Source organism: Schistocerca gregaria, chromosome 2 (genome assembly GCF_023897955.1).
Source record: "Schistocerca gregaria isolate iqSchGreg1 chromosome 2, iqSchGreg1.2, whole genome shotgun sequence".
Lineage (NCBI taxonomy): Eukaryota > Metazoa > Arthropoda > Insecta > Orthoptera > Acrididae > Schistocerca > Schistocerca gregaria.
Window position 1 is genome coordinate 267,738,628 of NC_064921.1, and position 18,416 is coordinate 267,757,043.

General features: G+C 38.2%; 1 protein-coding gene across 4 annotated transcripts in view; it reads right to left on the reverse strand.

Annotated features, from left to right (window-relative positions):
• Nucleotides 1-475: 475 nt before the first annotated feature.
• Nucleotides 476-18,416, reverse strand: part of LOC126336855 (uncharacterized) — a 420,763-nt gene continuing 402,822 nt past the window's right edge. For 2 of the 4 annotated variants that reach the window (XM_050000949.1, XM_050000948.1), the window contains 5 exons: nt 17,839-18,022; nt 13,697-13,884; nt 11,312-11,592; nt 6,991-7,185; nt 476-1,679 (listed from right to left, as the gene is read on the reverse strand). In XM_050000949.1, the coding sequence (XP_049856906.1) occupies nt 1,497-1,679; nt 6,991-7,185; nt 11,312-11,592; nt 13,697-13,884; nt 17,839-18,022 (1,031 nt within the window). In that variant the 3' untranslated portion in view covers nt 476-1,496. The remainder of the gene's footprint in view (nt 1,680-6,990; nt 7,186-11,311; nt 11,593-13,696; nt 13,885-17,838; nt 18,023-18,416) is intronic. The other 2 variants (XM_050000950.1, XM_050000951.1) reach the window with 1 other exon arrangement.

Sequence of the window (18,416 nt, forward strand, 5' to 3'; positions counted from 1 at the left end):
CCTAAAACCATAACAGGACCCTATTCATCATTAAATATGAGTTAGGGAAAATTTATTTTTACAGTTGGGTAAGTATGGTGCAATGCCTTGAGAACCTCCAAACTTCTGATCTGTCATCAGCATACTGACTAAATCTAAAGTGAATTGAATGTATAAGTCTAAAATTTAATTAAGCTGTTCACTGTTTCCTCCTCTTCCCTCCAAACCAGTGACACCAAAAAAAGAGACAGGGTGAATTCTATATGAAATCTGTCTCACATAGCTCAATGATTGTGGCAGGAGAAAGCAAATATGAAATACTGATTCCAAAAATTAAAGAACATAGGCCTTAACTGACAGGTTAACACTATGAGTGAAACATTGGAGTTCCAAAGAAACTTTCAGTTCATGAAGAATCTGAAAGATTTCTTTGTAGCACACAGAAGAGGAGAGGTGACTTCAGAGTATATTTAAGAGTAGAATATAACACTAATAATTATGTCAACAGTACAACATCTCTTGCACTGTGTGTGCAAAATTTATTTGGGAAAAGTCATCATGGTAGCACAACAGTAAAATACCACCTTTAAAATCCTCCTACAATGAAAGCAGATGTACTGACAAGTTCAGTATTGTAAAGATTTATAACACATATAACTAAAATTTAAAAAAATCAACAAAGTGTGATATTAGTGGACAATAGTCAAGTGGAAAGTAAATTTGGAAGAATGACATAAATCCAGTGAAACAAAATAAGTGGACATAATAATAATGCCTACTAAACACCCTGCCTTTTGTGTACAGATGTTCCCCCTTGTTGTTATTTAAATGGTAGAATGGTATTTTAGGAGATTGATTCACGCACCACCTATATAGCAAAAGTAACATCCATATATTTTGAATAAGTACAACTGGTCCAAAAACTATGGTTTCACATACTTAAAAAAATCTGTTAATTGTTTCATAAGTATAAAATGTTTTTCTTGTCAAATAAAAGTAAACATTACGAAAGATATGCCAGAAAAAAGTCTGTAACATAGTACGCAGAAATATTTCATGTGGAGATTATGTTGCTCATTAACTATCACTTTCTGGAACAACAGCATCACTGAAAGAAAATTCTGAAGCTCATGTATACATGCACATCACTGGAAACACTTAAGAACTCATTTCCCTGGTATTTGCTATTATTCAGTAATTTACAAAACATACTCATCTCTGAAAAAGTGATGTTTGTCTGTATGGCAGTTTCATGTAGTGTTTCATTCTGCTATTTAAGTACACTAACAATAGATACATTTTATACATTTTTATAGCAAACTTTTCCACTGATATAAGTATAAAAAACCAGTCACCTTTCTCAAAAGTTGGTATTTTAACAATTAGAGCCAAATCACATACACTAAATACATTTTCATCAAAATTCATTCACCAAGTCCAGAATAAATACAGCAAATAAATATTCTTTTGGTTGTTAAGTATATCTACTCTTGCATCTGGAATGGCACATTCAAGTATCACAGATTTGTCTCTTGACTGGTGTGTGGTTTATCTACACCAATCAGTTCATCAAATAGGCTACTCGTGGGATGCACTGCATGATGCTTGTCCAACAGTGCCTCTGCATACTGAAGAGTGGCAGCAGCAAGTTCACCTACTGTCCAGTGGCGGTCTAACAGGACCCTTACAACAGTGTCCAGCTACAAACAGAAAATGTTTTAAGAGGAAAGTAACACATGTATTAACAAAACAAATCTTTGATTGTAACATTTTTATGTGATTGGTTAACAGTATATGGCAGGAAAAAAGTTTATTACACAAAATGCAAGAACAGAACAATTTTGTATTAAACATTGTGTATTCATTGATTCATAGAGTTCTGTAGATCCCATCAAGAAGAAAAATATTCATGGGTGAAGAATTAGTCAATGCATAAATTAACAACAAACAAGCATATCAAAGAAACTAAATTGTTCACTTTATTCACCATAAATTTTCACTATACTAACTAATGTTATTCATGCTGATTTCAGCTAAATTAACCCATCAAGTTAGAGAGAGTTTCCCTTTCCTCTCTCCTGTCACCCTCTCCCAATCCACACCTTCATGTCACCTTCATTATGCACCACAGTCAGCACATCACTAGCTTTGGTAGCCATATATCTTGTACCCAGCACCTGCCACCAGTCACTCAAGGATTCCTAGCTAGCAATCTACAGCCCTGCTCCAAGCTACTAGCTACCCATTCGAACGCCTCTTCCCCCATCCCTCTCTGCCCACCCTAACTGACACAACCCCAATGCCACCCAATCTACCTAATGAAATGCAGTCTTAACAGCACTTGTGTCCAACTGGCATAATGTAGGGTCACAGGTGCATACCTGACAGCCTTCAAAAACCGTAGATCAGGAGATTCAGTTTTAAAAATTGGATAGTACAAATGATCAAAAACTTGGGTCATTTTCAGTATAACCCTGAGACAATTGATGTGAGCCTTCCCCTCTGATGTCAAAGTTATATAATGGCTATAAAAACACAAATAAAAACACTAGAACTAGCTAAGATGTTGATTCCATACCCCTTATCTGTAGCATAGTCCAGGTACTTGGTATTAGGTCAGAATGTTTTTCAACAACCTGCAACACCATTCTACATTCCATTCACTGCAGGTGTACTATTACAAATATGGCTAAATGGTTACTAACTGGAATATTACAATGCACCAGAGTGTCAAGAAGAAGTGTTCCAATGTTGATACCAGTGGAAGCCTATTTTAAATTAGGAGAAATAATAAGTTTCTTTAAGTTTTTTGCGTGATATTATTATAAACTGTAAAAACTACATGATATTAGTATCATTTTTGTCGCTAGCGTCTGGTGAAGTAGAAAATGATAAATCTTTCAGAATTTCTACAATTTCTCCTTTTTTCCCCATTTCTGCTATAATTGCAACAGTTAGTGCCCTTGCACAATATTCTTCTTCTTCTCCCCCCCCCCCCACCCCCTCCCCATGGCTCAGCCTTGTTCTTGTCATGTCCTACTCCTGTCACCTTGAAAGATCAAGTGAAAGCAGAACTGGACAGACTCCAACCTCTGGATGTGGTGCCACCTGTTACGGGTAGTGAATAGTTGTCTCTGCTGTTTGTAGTTTGGAAGTTGTTGGGTGAATTTCACCTCTGTAGCAACTTCAGTACTACCAACAATGCACAGCCGATCATGCATAAATATCCTCTCTCACGCCAGGAGGAGCTGTTGACAAAAATATCAGGTGGCCAGTACTTTTCTAAAATTGATTTGTCCAAAGTGTTTCTGCAGATTCATGTGGACGAAGAGTCTCAGTGGGTTCTGGTTTTGAATACTCTTTATGGTCTCTATTATTATTTGCTTCTTCATTTTGGTGTGGCTAGCACCCCTGTTATTTTCCAATGATTTTTAGAGCGGTTGACTATTCCTGTTCTGCATTGCATTAATTATCTGGATGATATTGTTGTCAAGGGCTTTGCGCACTTTCTTTTCTGTCTTACAGTCTGCAGGCTTAAAGCATAACTTATAGAAATTTCAGATTTTTCAATCTTCTATTGTTTATTTGGGGTTATAGGTCTCGTGGGATAGGGTTCACCATCTGCAAGACCACATCCCTGCCGTTATGTCTATTCCTCACCCCTTATCAACAAAGCAGCTTCAGGCCTTCTTTGGGAAAATAGCCTACTAACATAAATTCCTGCCACAGAGCAGACACATTGGCTCACCCATTGCATGCCTTGTTAAGCAAGAATATACCTTTTTGCTGGAGCCCAGATTGCGCCCATGCTTTCCAAATGTTGAAATCCAAACTACTCTCAGTCCTTTGTTCAGCTACATTCTCTCTGGACCAGCACATAGTTTCAGTGACTGACACCTCATGGTGTGGCCTCAGCATGGTCATAGCATGCTAATATGCTAACAGCTCTGAATGAACAGTTGCTTTTGCCTCTAAATGTCTCATTCCAATGCAGCACTGTTACTCTCGGGTGGAGAAAGAGGCTCTTGCCATAGTCTTTGCTCTCCAGATTTTTCTTTTTTTAATTGCCAAAAGTCTCACCTTATTACTGACCATAAACCATCCATTGGTGTCCTTGTTTGATTCTCACACCTCACTGCCTGATAAGATAGCACATTGTCTACAACACTGGGTGCTGCTCTAATCTCGCTACAATTACAAAAACCATTTTTGACCTATGTCTAATGTGGGTGCCTTGTCCCAACTTCCTGTGGGTCCTGATCCTCACCTTGATCATGAAGAATTGATATGCTTCCATCTTGATAATGAAATGTAGGCTAAAGTTGAATATTTTCCTATTACGAGCTCATGCAAAGCAGTTGCTGTTGTTACTGACCTGGTTCTCTGCCAGGTCGTTGGGTTAGTTCTACAGTGGCCAGATAAACCACTGAGTTGGGCTTCAGACCCACTTCATGACTATGTTTCCTTATGGTATTATCTCTCTGTTTTTGACGGTGTTTTGCTGTTGTCCACAGAAGACATCTCTCCAACTCTCCAAGAGTAGACATTCCTGCTGCATTATGGCATGAGGCTCCACCAGGGGCATTGTGGAGTTTCACACACTAAACTGTTAGCTGGTTTGGGCAGGAATTGATGACAAAATTGTCAGTTTTGTCACAGATTGTGAGGAGTGTATCCAACAACAGGCAGCTCCCAGGACGTCTCCATCCTCTTGGCCTGCTCCACACCAGCCATGGTGATGAATTCTTGTAGACTTTGTGGGTCTCTTCTTGAATTCCTATTGGCCCTTGGTTGTGGATTCATTTTCCGGGTTTCCTTACATTCTCCAGTGTGCATCAGCATAGGCTAAGGTCACAATTCATATACATTTGGTTTTTTTCTTTTTTTTTCTACTGAGTGTTGCCTTTTACCATAGTGTCAGATAATGGCCACAGTTCATTTCACATATATTTCAGTTGTTCTTTTCCTGTCTCAGCATTAGTCTTGTTATGGCTCTGTCATTCCACCCTCAAACAAATGGCAAGGCTGAGTGACTAGTGTGTACATACAAGTCCCAAATGAAAAAGTTTGTTATGGATTCTTCGTCAGATGATGCCCTTCTCTGTTTTCTGAGCACCTACCACTTCATGTCTATGGGGGAGTGGAGCCTGGCTAGGTTGCTTCACAGTTGGCAGCCACACATGCTCCCCCAAATTCTGCAGCCTATGCAACACCTGTCTTGGTCAGAGTCATACTGCTGCCCTGTAACGGGATTGCCTGTGTGGGTGCGAGGGTTTTGTCACCAGTCCAACTGTACACTAGCCACTGTTGTCCAGTACTTGGGGTGCCATCTTTGTGATGTCCATAAGGCCAATGGGCTCGTGGCTTGCCACTTTGATCAGTTGCACCCTGCTCACCACTGGACACTACTGGCTTGCTCACGCCCATCATCCCCTGCTGTCAGGCACCCCTGTTCCACTGGCTGCCTCCCCAATACGCAGTGCCCTGAGGCTCCCACTTCCCACTGCTGGATGCTGGTCTGTTGCCAGCCTCAGGTCCCTTGTTAGAGCTTGCTGTTCCAGTTGGGCCACCTCCACCAGCCAGCTAGCCATATTCATCTCAGCCATCATCACTTCAGCAACCATCTCCAGTGTAACCAGCCTCATCTCCTCTGTAGTGGGACTTGGCTGCTGATAATGATGCAGAGATGGTGATGGCACCTTCCTCCCCAGTGCTGTTGTCAGGAGCCAGGTGCGCCCATTGCCCTAAGTAACGCACATGTCTCTGTGCATTTGGCCCTATGCTCCAGTGTCTGCCTGGCACATCGTCCCATGCCCGCCGTCAGCACTAGCTGCCACCACTTCGGATCTGATACATGTGTCTCTTGTTGGGCCACTGGGCACCCTCTTCACCTGAGGGGGAGATGTTCTGCATCCTGATACTAGTGCATGTGAGTGCGCCAATTGTAGTGTCACTGTGCATGTATACTTAAATCAACCGCTAACTGTATCATTATGTGTCAGCCACTTGAGTCTGCCTGTAGGAAGCCTACAAACAATACGGGTTCTGCCATGCCCTTTACAGATGACTGATACCTATATACACATCGAGCCATGCTGACTCACCCTCACTACGTTCTTTTACTTCGTACTGCTCACATCACTTCTTCTGTGAATCACTTATATTGCACATTTTATATGAATCTTCATCTTGTTACATGTGATATCATGAGAGACAATAATATTTCCATTATTGTTCACAGGTTTATGAATAAGGCCATATTGTTGTTACATGGATTGGTTTTTTGTATTACTTGGCTACTACAAAAGGGATGGTGGCATTCAATCCCATAAATCCGAATAGAGAAGCAAGGTTAAAACTGATTACATACTTTCTTTGATTGGTTTTAGTGCTGTTTAGTGATAATTTTGGTTTTATGCAACAAAGATTGTAACTGCAGTCTTTTTACCATGCATACAGACCTTTACCTTAACTACTGTTCTAGAATAAATTTAAATTTGTTGATGTAGATGTTAAGCTATAAACAGAAAGAAAAGCATTAACTACTTGATATGACAGATGAAGAAGCAGCTTTTCTTCAAAGAAGCAACTCTTCTTAAGATGCGGCTGTTCTAAATTGAGGTAGAGTAAGTACAAACACTGTTAGTTAGTTATTATGTTGTTTCATCTGCTATATTTTGTTAATATATATCTTGCTCCTCTTGCTCCAGTCTACATCCATCACATTCTCCTTCTTTTTCTTTGGAACACAATGAAACAAGTTTACAAGTGCATATTAAGAGACATTGTGCTGTTGGTAATATAGGAAAAAGATTAAACAAATGTGACTCACTGAAACTTACTGACCCTAATAATTAATATGTATTATGGATACAATAAGTTATACTTAGTATCCACTGTTACAACATACATGCATGCAAAATGTAAGTCTTCAGTTTTAGATGAGGATTAATGCTTTATTTAAAATAAATGCATAACTTGCAGATTTTCCATTTGCTGGTGTGTACTCACCTTAAGCAGATTATCATTGGCACAAGTATAATAATGGAGACATGGAACACCAGCCATACTGGCAGCAAGCCACTGTATCACAAGTTTCAACTGAGGATCTCCACATTTGGAGCTACCACAACCCCAGTTCCCTGTTGAAACAGCACGTATTCCAGAAGCACTATTGCTAGCTGCAACTTTTCCAAGCACTGATGCCTGAAAAGAGTATGTCCACTTTATAATTCATTTACAGGTGATTATAAGAATAATAAATTATAAACTTTACATAAAACTTGTGAAAATCTAAAAATGGAAAGTCCAAGATGGACTAACAACAGTGGAAAGGATAGATTGCTACTAACCACATACAGCAGATGTTGAGTTACAGGCCTGTCCATAACTCAACACCTCTTCTATATGGTGAGAAGTAAAGCTTTAAAAATTTTATTTTCAAATGTTGAAAAATATCATTTTGAAGCCAATAAACAGGAAAAACAGTGTAACCTTTTTAACAGGTAATACTCCAGAGCTGTGACATATTTTGCGAAAGTCATTCTGGAAAACAAACTGGTGGCTGTTAAGTGAATTTCTTTATTACATTGTGGATTTATTGCACTGCAGATCTCAGTTTTCAGGATCATCAATTTACAGAACATCACCTAAACATATGTATGCATAGCCCATCATTATTTTGATAATAACCATCACATCTCTAGTGCAAAACATTTAAGTTCAAATTTGCTGAGTTAAAATGTAAGGTAAGATTTTGTGCCTAGCAATTGCCCAACAAACTGGAACCAGTAACGAAATAAAGCACTTCATTCAGTAGCTATTGACATGCTCCCCAGCATGACTTTGATAATAACTTAAGTTTTGTATACAACTAGTGTTCAAGGAACTATGTCTGGCCTCCTCTCTGTGAGTGTAGTCTAGCAGAAATTAATATTTTTAAGTTAAAAAAGTATTTTTTAACTGCAAGGTAATTAACAAAAAATATTTTTGTGTCCCTAATAACACTTATCCTCGAAATGGAACCTGTGTCACATTTAACTGATATGCAGTCTTGTCAGTCTGGATGTGATTAACAGAAGCTATTTTTTGACAATGCTACAACAAAACTTTCAAATTACTCATAAGCTTTTGAAATTAATTTACAAGCAGCTTCCACTCCATTTTGTTGAAGTGTCTCAATAAATTATTTCAAGAATATATTGTGAAACAATATGGGATGATATTTTTAGAATTATTATTGTATGGGAGATTGAATAGAGTACTTAACTTTCTAAGGCTGTAACACGATCTGAGCAACCTGAGCCACATCAAGGTGAAATAGCCTCACCTGGTACAGTTTCACATATTAAATTTCCTTTTCTATTTTCTATTTCGTAAGAGCCAATCAAATGAAAGTAAGACAGATGGAAAAAAGTGAATAAACTTTTCATTACTTCAAAAGTAACTGCCATAACTAGATAAGAGGGTCAATGTTTTCATGAAAAGATGTTTGTGGTTGCCTACAGAAGCAGAATTGTATGCAGGTGTGCACCTCTAGGTCTGAGGCAATTTGACAGCCATGAATGTATTTCTTCACAACTCCAAAAAATGGAAATTACATGAGGAGAGATGGGGACAACGTAATTTCCCAGTGAAATTTCTACAATGTACTCGTATCAACATTAGCAACATGTGAGCAGGCCCACACATCCTTACATATCCTCCATACAGTCCCGATCTCTTCCCATGTGATTTCCATACTTTTGTAGCCCTCAAGAAAGACATTTTGTGGCTGTTGACTTGCTTTGGATGAAGAGGAGCACGTCTGGGTAAAATCATGGTTCCATAGGTGAGAAACACGCCTGAGTAAACTCATGGTTCCTCAGGCAACCACAAATATTTTTCCATGAAGGCACTGACCATCTTGTCTCACAGTGGTATGAAAGTATTAACAGATATGGTGATTCTTCTGAAGTAATAAACAGTTTACTTAACAATACTGTGAAAAGTACAGACTGCTGCTTGCCGTAAAGAGGACACATTGAGTTACAAACAGGCACAATGAAAAGACTGTTACACATAGAGCTTTTGGCCAAAGCCTTCTTCAGAAAAGAAAAGCTACACACACATTCACACAAGCAACAAGGGCAAGCGCACCTCATGCACACATGACTGCCAGAATGCAAGTGTTGCATAGAACAAAAGCAGCAATCCAGAGTGGGCTGGTGAAAGAGGAGGGATAGCACAGTATGATTGGTGGCTGAAGAGTCATTGAGGGAGAGTGTGCAGAGACTAGATGGTGGCTAGACAAGCATTTCAAATGAAGTGTTGGAAGGGGGAGGATGAAGAGAGGGGTGGGGGGTGAGGGAACAGGGAGCAGAAAAGGAGAGGAGCAGACAAGGGGAAACAACCAGTGGCTGCATTGTAAGAGAGCGACAAACAATGAGGTTGAGAGGACGTGAATTGTGAGGAAGTGAAAAGACACAGTGGCTGGAAACTGTTGGGTGGAGGCCTAGATATTATGGGAGCAGAGAACGTGTTTTAAGGATAAATCCCATCTGCACAGTTAAGAAAAGATGGAGGAGAAGGAGATGATCCTGATGGCCCAGGTTGTGAAGCAGCTGTTGAAATCGAGCATGTTATGTTCAGCTGCATGTTGTACCACAGGGTGGTCCACTTTGCTCTTGGCCATAGTTTAACAGTGACCATTCCGCCTGATGGACAGCTGGTTGGTAGTCATACTAATATAAAAAGCTGTGCAATGATTGCAGCGGAGATGGTACATGACTAGCCTGCTTTCACAGGGGGCCCAGCCTCTGATAGGGTAGGATAACTCTGTGACAGTACTGTTGGGATTGGAATTGGTACAGGGATGCACTAGGATGTTGAGGAGGTTGGGTGGGTACCAGTACACCACTTTAATAGAGGAGGGAAGGATCTTGTATAGGATGTGTCTCATTTCAGGACATGATGGTAGATAATGAAAGCCCTGATGAAGGATGTGATTCACTTGTTCCAGTCCAGGATGGTATTGGATGACAAAGGGAACACTTCTTTGTAGCTGGTTCTTAGGATGGTGGGAGGACTGAGGGGTGAGTGGGGATACAGTGAGGGAAATCTGCTTGCAGACCAGGTCTGTGGGATACTGCCTGACTGGAAAGCATTTGTGAGACCTTCAGTGAACTGGCCAAAGGAGTTATTTTCACTGCACACATGATGTCGCCTGGTAGCCAGGCTGTGTGGGAGGAACTTTTTGATGTGGAAGGTATTGCAGCTGTTGAAATGCAGTTGGCTGGTGGGTTTAATTTGGGCAGAGGTGTGGATGGAGCCATCAGAGTGGAGGAGATCAGCATCCAGGAAGGTAGCACACACTGGGTTGAGGAGGACTTGATGATGCATATGGGAGAGAAAGTTGTGAAGAAAGAAGGATAAGCTGTCTTGATCCTGAGTCAAGATCATGAAGACATCATCAACAAATCTGAACCAGACCTAGACTTTGGAGTTTGGGGTTTCGGGAGGCTAGGAAAATTTCCTGTCGATGACCTACATACAGATTGTCATAGGATGGTGCAATGTGGGTGCCCAAGACTGTGCCAAAGATTTGTTTGTGTATCACCCCTTCAAAGGATATCCAGTTTTGGGTTAGGATAAAATCAGTAAGGTGTATAAGGAATGAGGTAATGGGTTTGGAGTTGGAAGGCCATTGGAAGAGGTAGTATTCAATAGCAACAAAATCATGAGCCTGAGGGAAAATGGTGTATGGGGAAGTGGCATCAAAGTGATGAGTAGGGATCCAGGAGATAAAAGAGTGGGAATGGAGAAGAGTCAATGAAGGAAGTGATTGATTTCTTTGAAGTGGGAGGCTTGCTTATGGGCAATTGGTTGGAAGTGTTGGTCAGTGAGAGCTAAAATTCTTTCATTGGGGTGCACTGTGTCAGAGTGGCCAGAGAGAGTAGTCATGTGTGCTTGGGATGTGCCTGATTGTGTGAATGTGTATGTGTTTTCTTTTCTGAAGAATGCTTTGGCTAAAGCAAATGTGTAACAGTCTTTTTGTTGTGCCTATGTGCATCTCAGTGTATGATCTTTATGGTAAGTAGCAATCTATAATTTTTACAATATTGTGACATTACAACCCTGACTTTCCACTGAAACAGTTTATTTACTTCTTTTCCATGTTTCCACACAAACACACACACACACACACACACACACACACACACACACAAACACACACACACTCACACACACACACACACACACACACACACACACACACACACACACACACACACAGCTGTAGCATATTTATTAAAATGTATGTGGAATGTGTTAGTGATACTGATTGACTCACAAGCTGAGCAGCAAGCTTATGTTTGTGCCTGGCTAGTTCCAAGCTGAGAGATCGTGCAACAATGGCCAATTTAGCACGACTCCCTTCCAGGGGAATGCCCTGTGCACCTTCAGTCAGTGAAACTCCAGCAAATGAGTCACTCAGTGTGCGCTTAAGTAGGCTGCCAGCAAATCGCACCACTGCTATGTCTCGAGCATCCAGCTCCCGAATCTCATCGATGTTTTCGGGCACACCTGCATCCTCCAGCCAGCGACTGTACTGCTCATATAGCTCTTCAATTTCTGTGGATTATTAATAAATGACATATTACTTATACAAGAGTAAAAAATATTAGTATAGAACATAATAAATAGGAAATTGTTGCGTAACAGGTATTCTGTAGTACTACTTGCGGTTGTTAGAAAATGTCTCAATGTTCAAAATAAAACAGCATATCACTTAGTGGATTCAGTGGACCAGCTAAGAAGCAACTTTGCAAATCATCACATACACTATGATTTTTGAATGATTTCAAGAAGAATGTACATGAGATTGAATTGTTTTTAGCTTCTCATAATTTTTCAAATATTTTTTTCCAGATCATGTAATAGGTAGTACTACTCTACTGCCTGAATGAATTTGACTGTTTCATGAAATCAATTAAGCATAATCATTCTAAATTTTTGGAGCAGTAACTTTATCAATTGATATTACCTTTACAAGTTGTCCTATATAATAAGGACATACAATCCACTAGAAATAACATGCTGGATAAAAAATAACCTAGTAACAATATATACAAAATAAATTCAGAATCTTTGATTTCTGAAATTTATGATAGAAGGTGCAGTAAAATTTGTTCGTTTTGGTTCATTATTGTTGGACAATGTAGATGTTCATATTTCCTAACATTAATTTCACTTTATATTTACTTCAGTATCTGCACACTTGCTATTTGCCATAAACTCCCTAGTTCACAGCTAACATAAGATTGTACTTCAGAAACTGCTAGTCTCTGTGATCCGGCAATTGCTTAGAAGTTTAGCAATCATAACACATGTTTTGAATGTCTATACTTTTCATTTTTTATTTTATAGAGACTATGCACATCTGTCAACTCATAGGGCACTTTAACCCTTATATACCCAGAAACTTTTTTGTCACAGTGTTGTATGATTTTCAGATATATCATTTATTAATGACTACAGATAGCAACTGTAACAGTGATTTGTAGCTGTCAGTTCTGGAAGAAGGTTTTTTACAGTGGCCCAACAGTGACACCATAGTACACTACTATGGAACAGGAATAATCAAAATAAAACATTTTATGCTTATCAGCATTTATTAATTGAATTTTCATAGTGAGACTTTATTATTACAAATTATGAGCTATTAATATAATTATGTATGAAACTCAGCAAAGTATTTTTCATGCTAATTACATTACATTTGGGGCACAATTTGACAGTTTTACTTTTACAAAGCACACATCTTCTTGTGACCTGATCAATGAAAATAATATATTGAGCTAATTTTTTTCTTACAGAAACATGTACAGCCATTCTTATTAGCTGTCATGGTCAATGCCAAGTTCTAGCATTGCTATATTCCTGGAGACCTGCTGAATGCGCAGAGCTACCCCACCACCACATGTGTTGTGTGGGTTATCCTAAGTGAGGGCAAATTTGTCAGGTTGCAGCATGATCGTTTTTGACCCACTGGGCATATATGAATTAAGCTTCTATTATTTTAACTTCCCATAAGCTCTGTGCCACATTCCTAATTGTAAAGATCTGCATAAAACTAAATATGGATCCCATTTTTATTGTTCACAACTCAAAAAAAGGTGGAAGAAACATACACCATCTGTTCTGCTCTGCATTGACAGACATTTTTTTGTAAATACTTTACTTTTCTCTCTCCCATGCCAAACAACCTCCTCCCAAAGCTACAGCTAGTGTCCGAATGAGACTAGGGTTCTATCTTGCCAGGCACTAATGGCTATGTGACAACAGAGAAATCAAATAAATATTTGAAAACATACAGGAACAGTTAAGTAGATAAGCATCAGTTTATCATGACAAAAATTAATTTTCCAGGTACCCTACATATACAGTTATTTAGAATGAAGTAATAATCACACAGATACTCAATTTGGTACATTTACATACCATATAGTCCTGTTGATTGAGTTGGCTGCTGCAAATCATTCAAATTTTAAAATATTAGTCTCAGTTAAAAATTAATATAATCACTGGGTTATTAGCATAAAGCCTTCAATATTCTGAGGATAAAGTTGCAAAGCTCATTACATGAATACTCCTCTTTCTCAAATTTTTCCAGAAATGAAACTAAAGTAAGTAACCTGTATAAATAGGTGTGTGTGAGTTCTAACTCACAACCTACCGGAACTGCAATCAGTACTGAAGCTGTATTTAGAGGAATCTCCGGTGTCTTTCCGAGCAAGAAGACCAGCTCGCTTTGCTCGAAATTTGTCTATCCATTCTTTCTCCTGTTGCAATGACTCTCTAAAAAATTTATCATCCATTGAATCCTCCTGTAGCATGAATCCTCTTGATCCACCTCTTCTTACCCTAAAATTACAATATCACTATAACATTCATATGAGGAATAGCTTAAGTATTTTCATTTTTAATATTAAAATGATTTGACAGTGACCAATCTTTCCATGTGTACCTGTCGGTTCTGACTAACACTAGTAGGCTCTGAATGTTGACTCCTTTTGATTCAAGTAGAAATTAAAAGTACACTAAGTGCTTCCATTTTAAAATTTAAATTATTTCACAAATGAAAACAAGCGATGTTAGTATTCACATAGATTGCAGATTGCACAATCTGTTAATTTATACCCTGATGTGTTCTCCACCTTTTACTACTTTAATGAAGGTGTATTCCATTCTTATGACTACATAAGCACATCATCATATCTCCAAAACATTTTTGTTGTGCTGGTTTAGACAAACAACTCTGATCTGACAATTTTTTGCATTCCTCCAGAAAAAAATTGTTATTTCAAAAAATTTTGAACCAACTTTGTGATTTGTTCATTCTTGTAATAATCCTTCCTTTTTGTAATTGCTGCAGTTACTGAAATTTGCAAACTCTTCTGTATGATGTTAAAATACATATGATAAAACTGGAACATTTTTGAGTGACAGATTATGTTCAAAATGTCTCAAGCTGTTCTCTCTAGAAAATAAAAAAAATTAACTGGTCTGTATGCATGCATCTTACACTAATTTTCTTTAGCATCAAGGTTTGCTGCATTTTCCTAATTCTGTGAATTAATAATGTAATCTACAGAGTGAATTAGGACTGTTCCATTCACTCAAGGTATTTTCTGTTGATAACAGTAATGCCCAATTTATTCTTAACCCCCATGCTCGCATTCAGTACTGCTTAGTTCTGTCTTGGGTTTCTTTTTCTTGCAGTGTTAGCTGTACATTAACAGTGATTCACAGCAGTATGAATAGGTTTACTGATGAAGAGTTGACTGATATGCAACTCAAGTACGGGTTCACTGAATTCGGTGGAATAAGAGCACAATGACACTACGCTAAACTGTTCCCACAACAATGGCAACTCACATCACAGCCCTTCTGGAATCAGTTTCACTTCTTGTGTCATTCTTGTATTTTTCCATATTGTTCCATTGCACATAATCCGCAGAAGCACAGTCAAGACAGGCGAAAGGTCCCAGTGCCCTTTTCATCTGTTCATTACTCTACATTGTGTATTCTGGTTTTGCATTGTGCACTTCTTCCACTGAATTCAGTGAACCCATACCCGAGTTACATATCAGTCAACTCTTCATCAGTAAACCTATTGATACTGCTGTGAATCACTGTTAATGTACAGCTAACACTGCAAGATAAAGAAACTCAACCCTCCTCCACTTGTGTACAAGAATGTATGGGTCCCAAACTGACCATTCTATGTTACCTTCCATGGATCTTACAGAAGTATTTCTGATCGACAAGCAAATGCCTGCTTACTGCACTTACCATTTAAAATTTGATGACAATTCACTGTGGTTATTGTGGCAAAGTGAAGAAAAAGAAGAAGAAAACAATCCATTTATACCATAAAAGTTCACACTAGCCTAATTTCAGTTGCAAAAAGGCACATTTAAACTCACCTTTGAGTTAAGTACAAGTAAAATTCTCATAAAAACAAGTTTTGTGTTCATGAGAGGCCTATGGCACATATCATTATCAATAGAATGAATACCAACAGAAAAAAATGTGAATTTTGTTTGATGTGAACTAAATTCTGAATATTAAGTTTTCTTTTTTATCTCTGGATTTGCAACTCATGTTGCTGATGGCTGATTGTGTGAGAAGATGAATAGCAATATGTCAATTCTCTATGTGTCTTTCTCTTTTCGTTCCATTTGTTTTCTGTCCCATGACTATTTCTTTGCCAAGTCAGTATTCTAAATGGACTGTTTTCTGTGAATATTCTGACTCCCTAGTCATGATTTCTTTATTTGAACCTTTCTGTCTTTACTGTATCTCTTTGCCTTTTCTCTCAATTTCTTCAATCAACATTATACTTCAGAGCCACTTAATAATTTGTCCAAATAATGTTACCTTAATTATAATTTTATGCTAATTTATCTGTCATTTATCACTATCACCATATCACAAATTGTACGGGCTGCTCCTTTTGTACCAGTGTCTGTTGTTAAGAACATAACTATAACTTTCTCTTCCCACTTTTTATCTTTCTCTTCCCACTTTTTACCTTCTCCCTACTTTCCTCAACTGATTAACTCCTGAGTGAGTCTTAAACTGAGTACCATGCATTAGTCTTTTGTATGTACTGTACTCTTTAACTTGTGATAATGTGTGATTATAAACATGGCTTTTACTGGTTTTCAATATTAATGAAATTAGAATTAGCACTTAAGATAGCTTCGGACAGCTAATATGTCCACTCTGATTAACTGCCCATGGTATTGTGAGCAGGTCATTACTTATTAGTAACATTACCTTTGGCCAGTATCAAATATTAAAACAATGCATCAATGTTCAATGTTCTTCCACATTTTCACTTAAGTGCTTCAGATATGTGTAGGATCTTAACAACTGTTTATTCAAGGCAGAAAGGAATCAATAGTTGAGTGAGCCAGGTGAAGGTGGGAGCAGTTAGATCACTCAGAGTCCAGATTAAGAACGACCTACTTTGTACCTGGCCTGAGAAGGAAAAGGCATTGTACAGAGTGTGAGGTTGAAGGGGGAAGGGGGAGGGGAAAATCAACCACTCTACCGGCTTTATTTGAAGGATGATGAAAGAAAGTGATAAATCAAGATATGGGCACAAAATAAAATAAAATCAGAATGAAACAGAGTTTATCAAGTAGAATGAAAGGGGACATAGGGGGTATAAAATAAACAAATAATACTACAGTCCACTCCATACCTACTGCAAGTCCCTATCCTTCAACCTTTTCTGTTGTAAAGCCTGTACTTGGCAATGTCTCACTGCCACCTACTCCAGCTCTGCCAAAAACAAAATGTGAAAGCTTACATGTACCAGAAAACTGCCTTAGCAGAAGACAGTTACCATCCTGAAAACATTCAGGCTTAGGTCCACAAATGATACTTTATCAATTTCTTAACAAGTCACAATCAGAGGATTTGAATACATCACTCATCAAAGTACAATCTATGAAATCAAAGGCAGAGCCACATGCTACTGTGTTTGTAATACAATAGTATTTTCAATGATAGTCTGGCAAGAAACTTACAGGCAATGTTGTAACAATAATATTGATAAATTTCACATCCAGGGTGAGATTATCCCTGTATGGATCTATGGTATGGTATAAAATACATACTTGTCTTCTCCCACCAAGTGGCAGTTTCCCCAAATTCTAGGAACTTCTACTCTTATTTATCTTCTTTTCCGCCATCTTCCAAGACTCAGCATATTATGTAGTCATCCTCCTCCCCCTCCCTTTCACCACTGATGTTTGTTGGCATTTTATTTATTTTTATTATCTTTACATATTATTTTTCTTCCTTCATGGTTTCACACTTTATCCTATTCATTGTACTTTATTCTTATTCTTGCTGCCTCCTTTTCTTCAGTATCAGTCTTCACATTTCTTTCTGTTACTCCCTTCTACCATCTTTTAGCAAAGCTCATGCAGTGATTCTCTCTCACATACTGTCCTTCATATTTGCCTCCTTTCTTCCTTTGACAAGATAGGTCCTTATGTACCCATCTTCTAAAATATGTGCAACCACCCACTCTGCATCCTCCTTCAACAATTCCCTCTTCTCTGTTCTGAAGAAGAAACCTGTGGTTCTGGATATTAGAAATACTGTCTACTTATTTCTTTGTGTAATTGTCACATAGCATAAATTTCATTTCATATAAGTAAATTGAGAAGCATGCATAAATGAGATTTATGTCCTTGCAGCTTTAGGATTTGTAAAATACTAAGACTCTTATAAAATTATAAATAATTTAGCTGCAAACCTGTAAATTACTTAACACTGCGACTGTCTATTGCAGACCTTATGTCTTTGTCACCAACGCTGGACCCTGTGACACTGATTCCAACTGCATAACTTGAATCTGTGCTGCATGTACTGCTTGCTGCTTCACGGCACAGAGCATCACGCAGCCGTGCAGCAAATGTGTGGCGTCTTTCAGGAGTATCAAGATGTGAGCTGTAGCGGCGTGCACATCCTTCACTTTCTGTCAAACACAGTAATTTTGAACACTCAGTTTAGCATCAGACTGCTGTGAACATTTATACTTTATGTACATAAGTTTTTATATAATTATGTTGAATTAAACTGAATTTAAGTTCTAGATTAACATAAAGTTAAAGAAAAAGGTCATTCTCCTTTTTGTATAAAAGAATAAAAACTATTTATTGTCTTGATTATTATCACCATGTATCTTAGAAATACTAGCTGTTCTGTAAACTCGAAGAGCATAAAGAGAGACTTTTCCTCCTCCACATTCATTAAACTTTATCTGACATTTTATCTGACAAAAAACAAAATAAAGTCTTGTTTCAAAAACAGTTATTACTATGTAAGTGGTATTATGTAAACACTTATCTATATACCAGTGAAGCTGATAT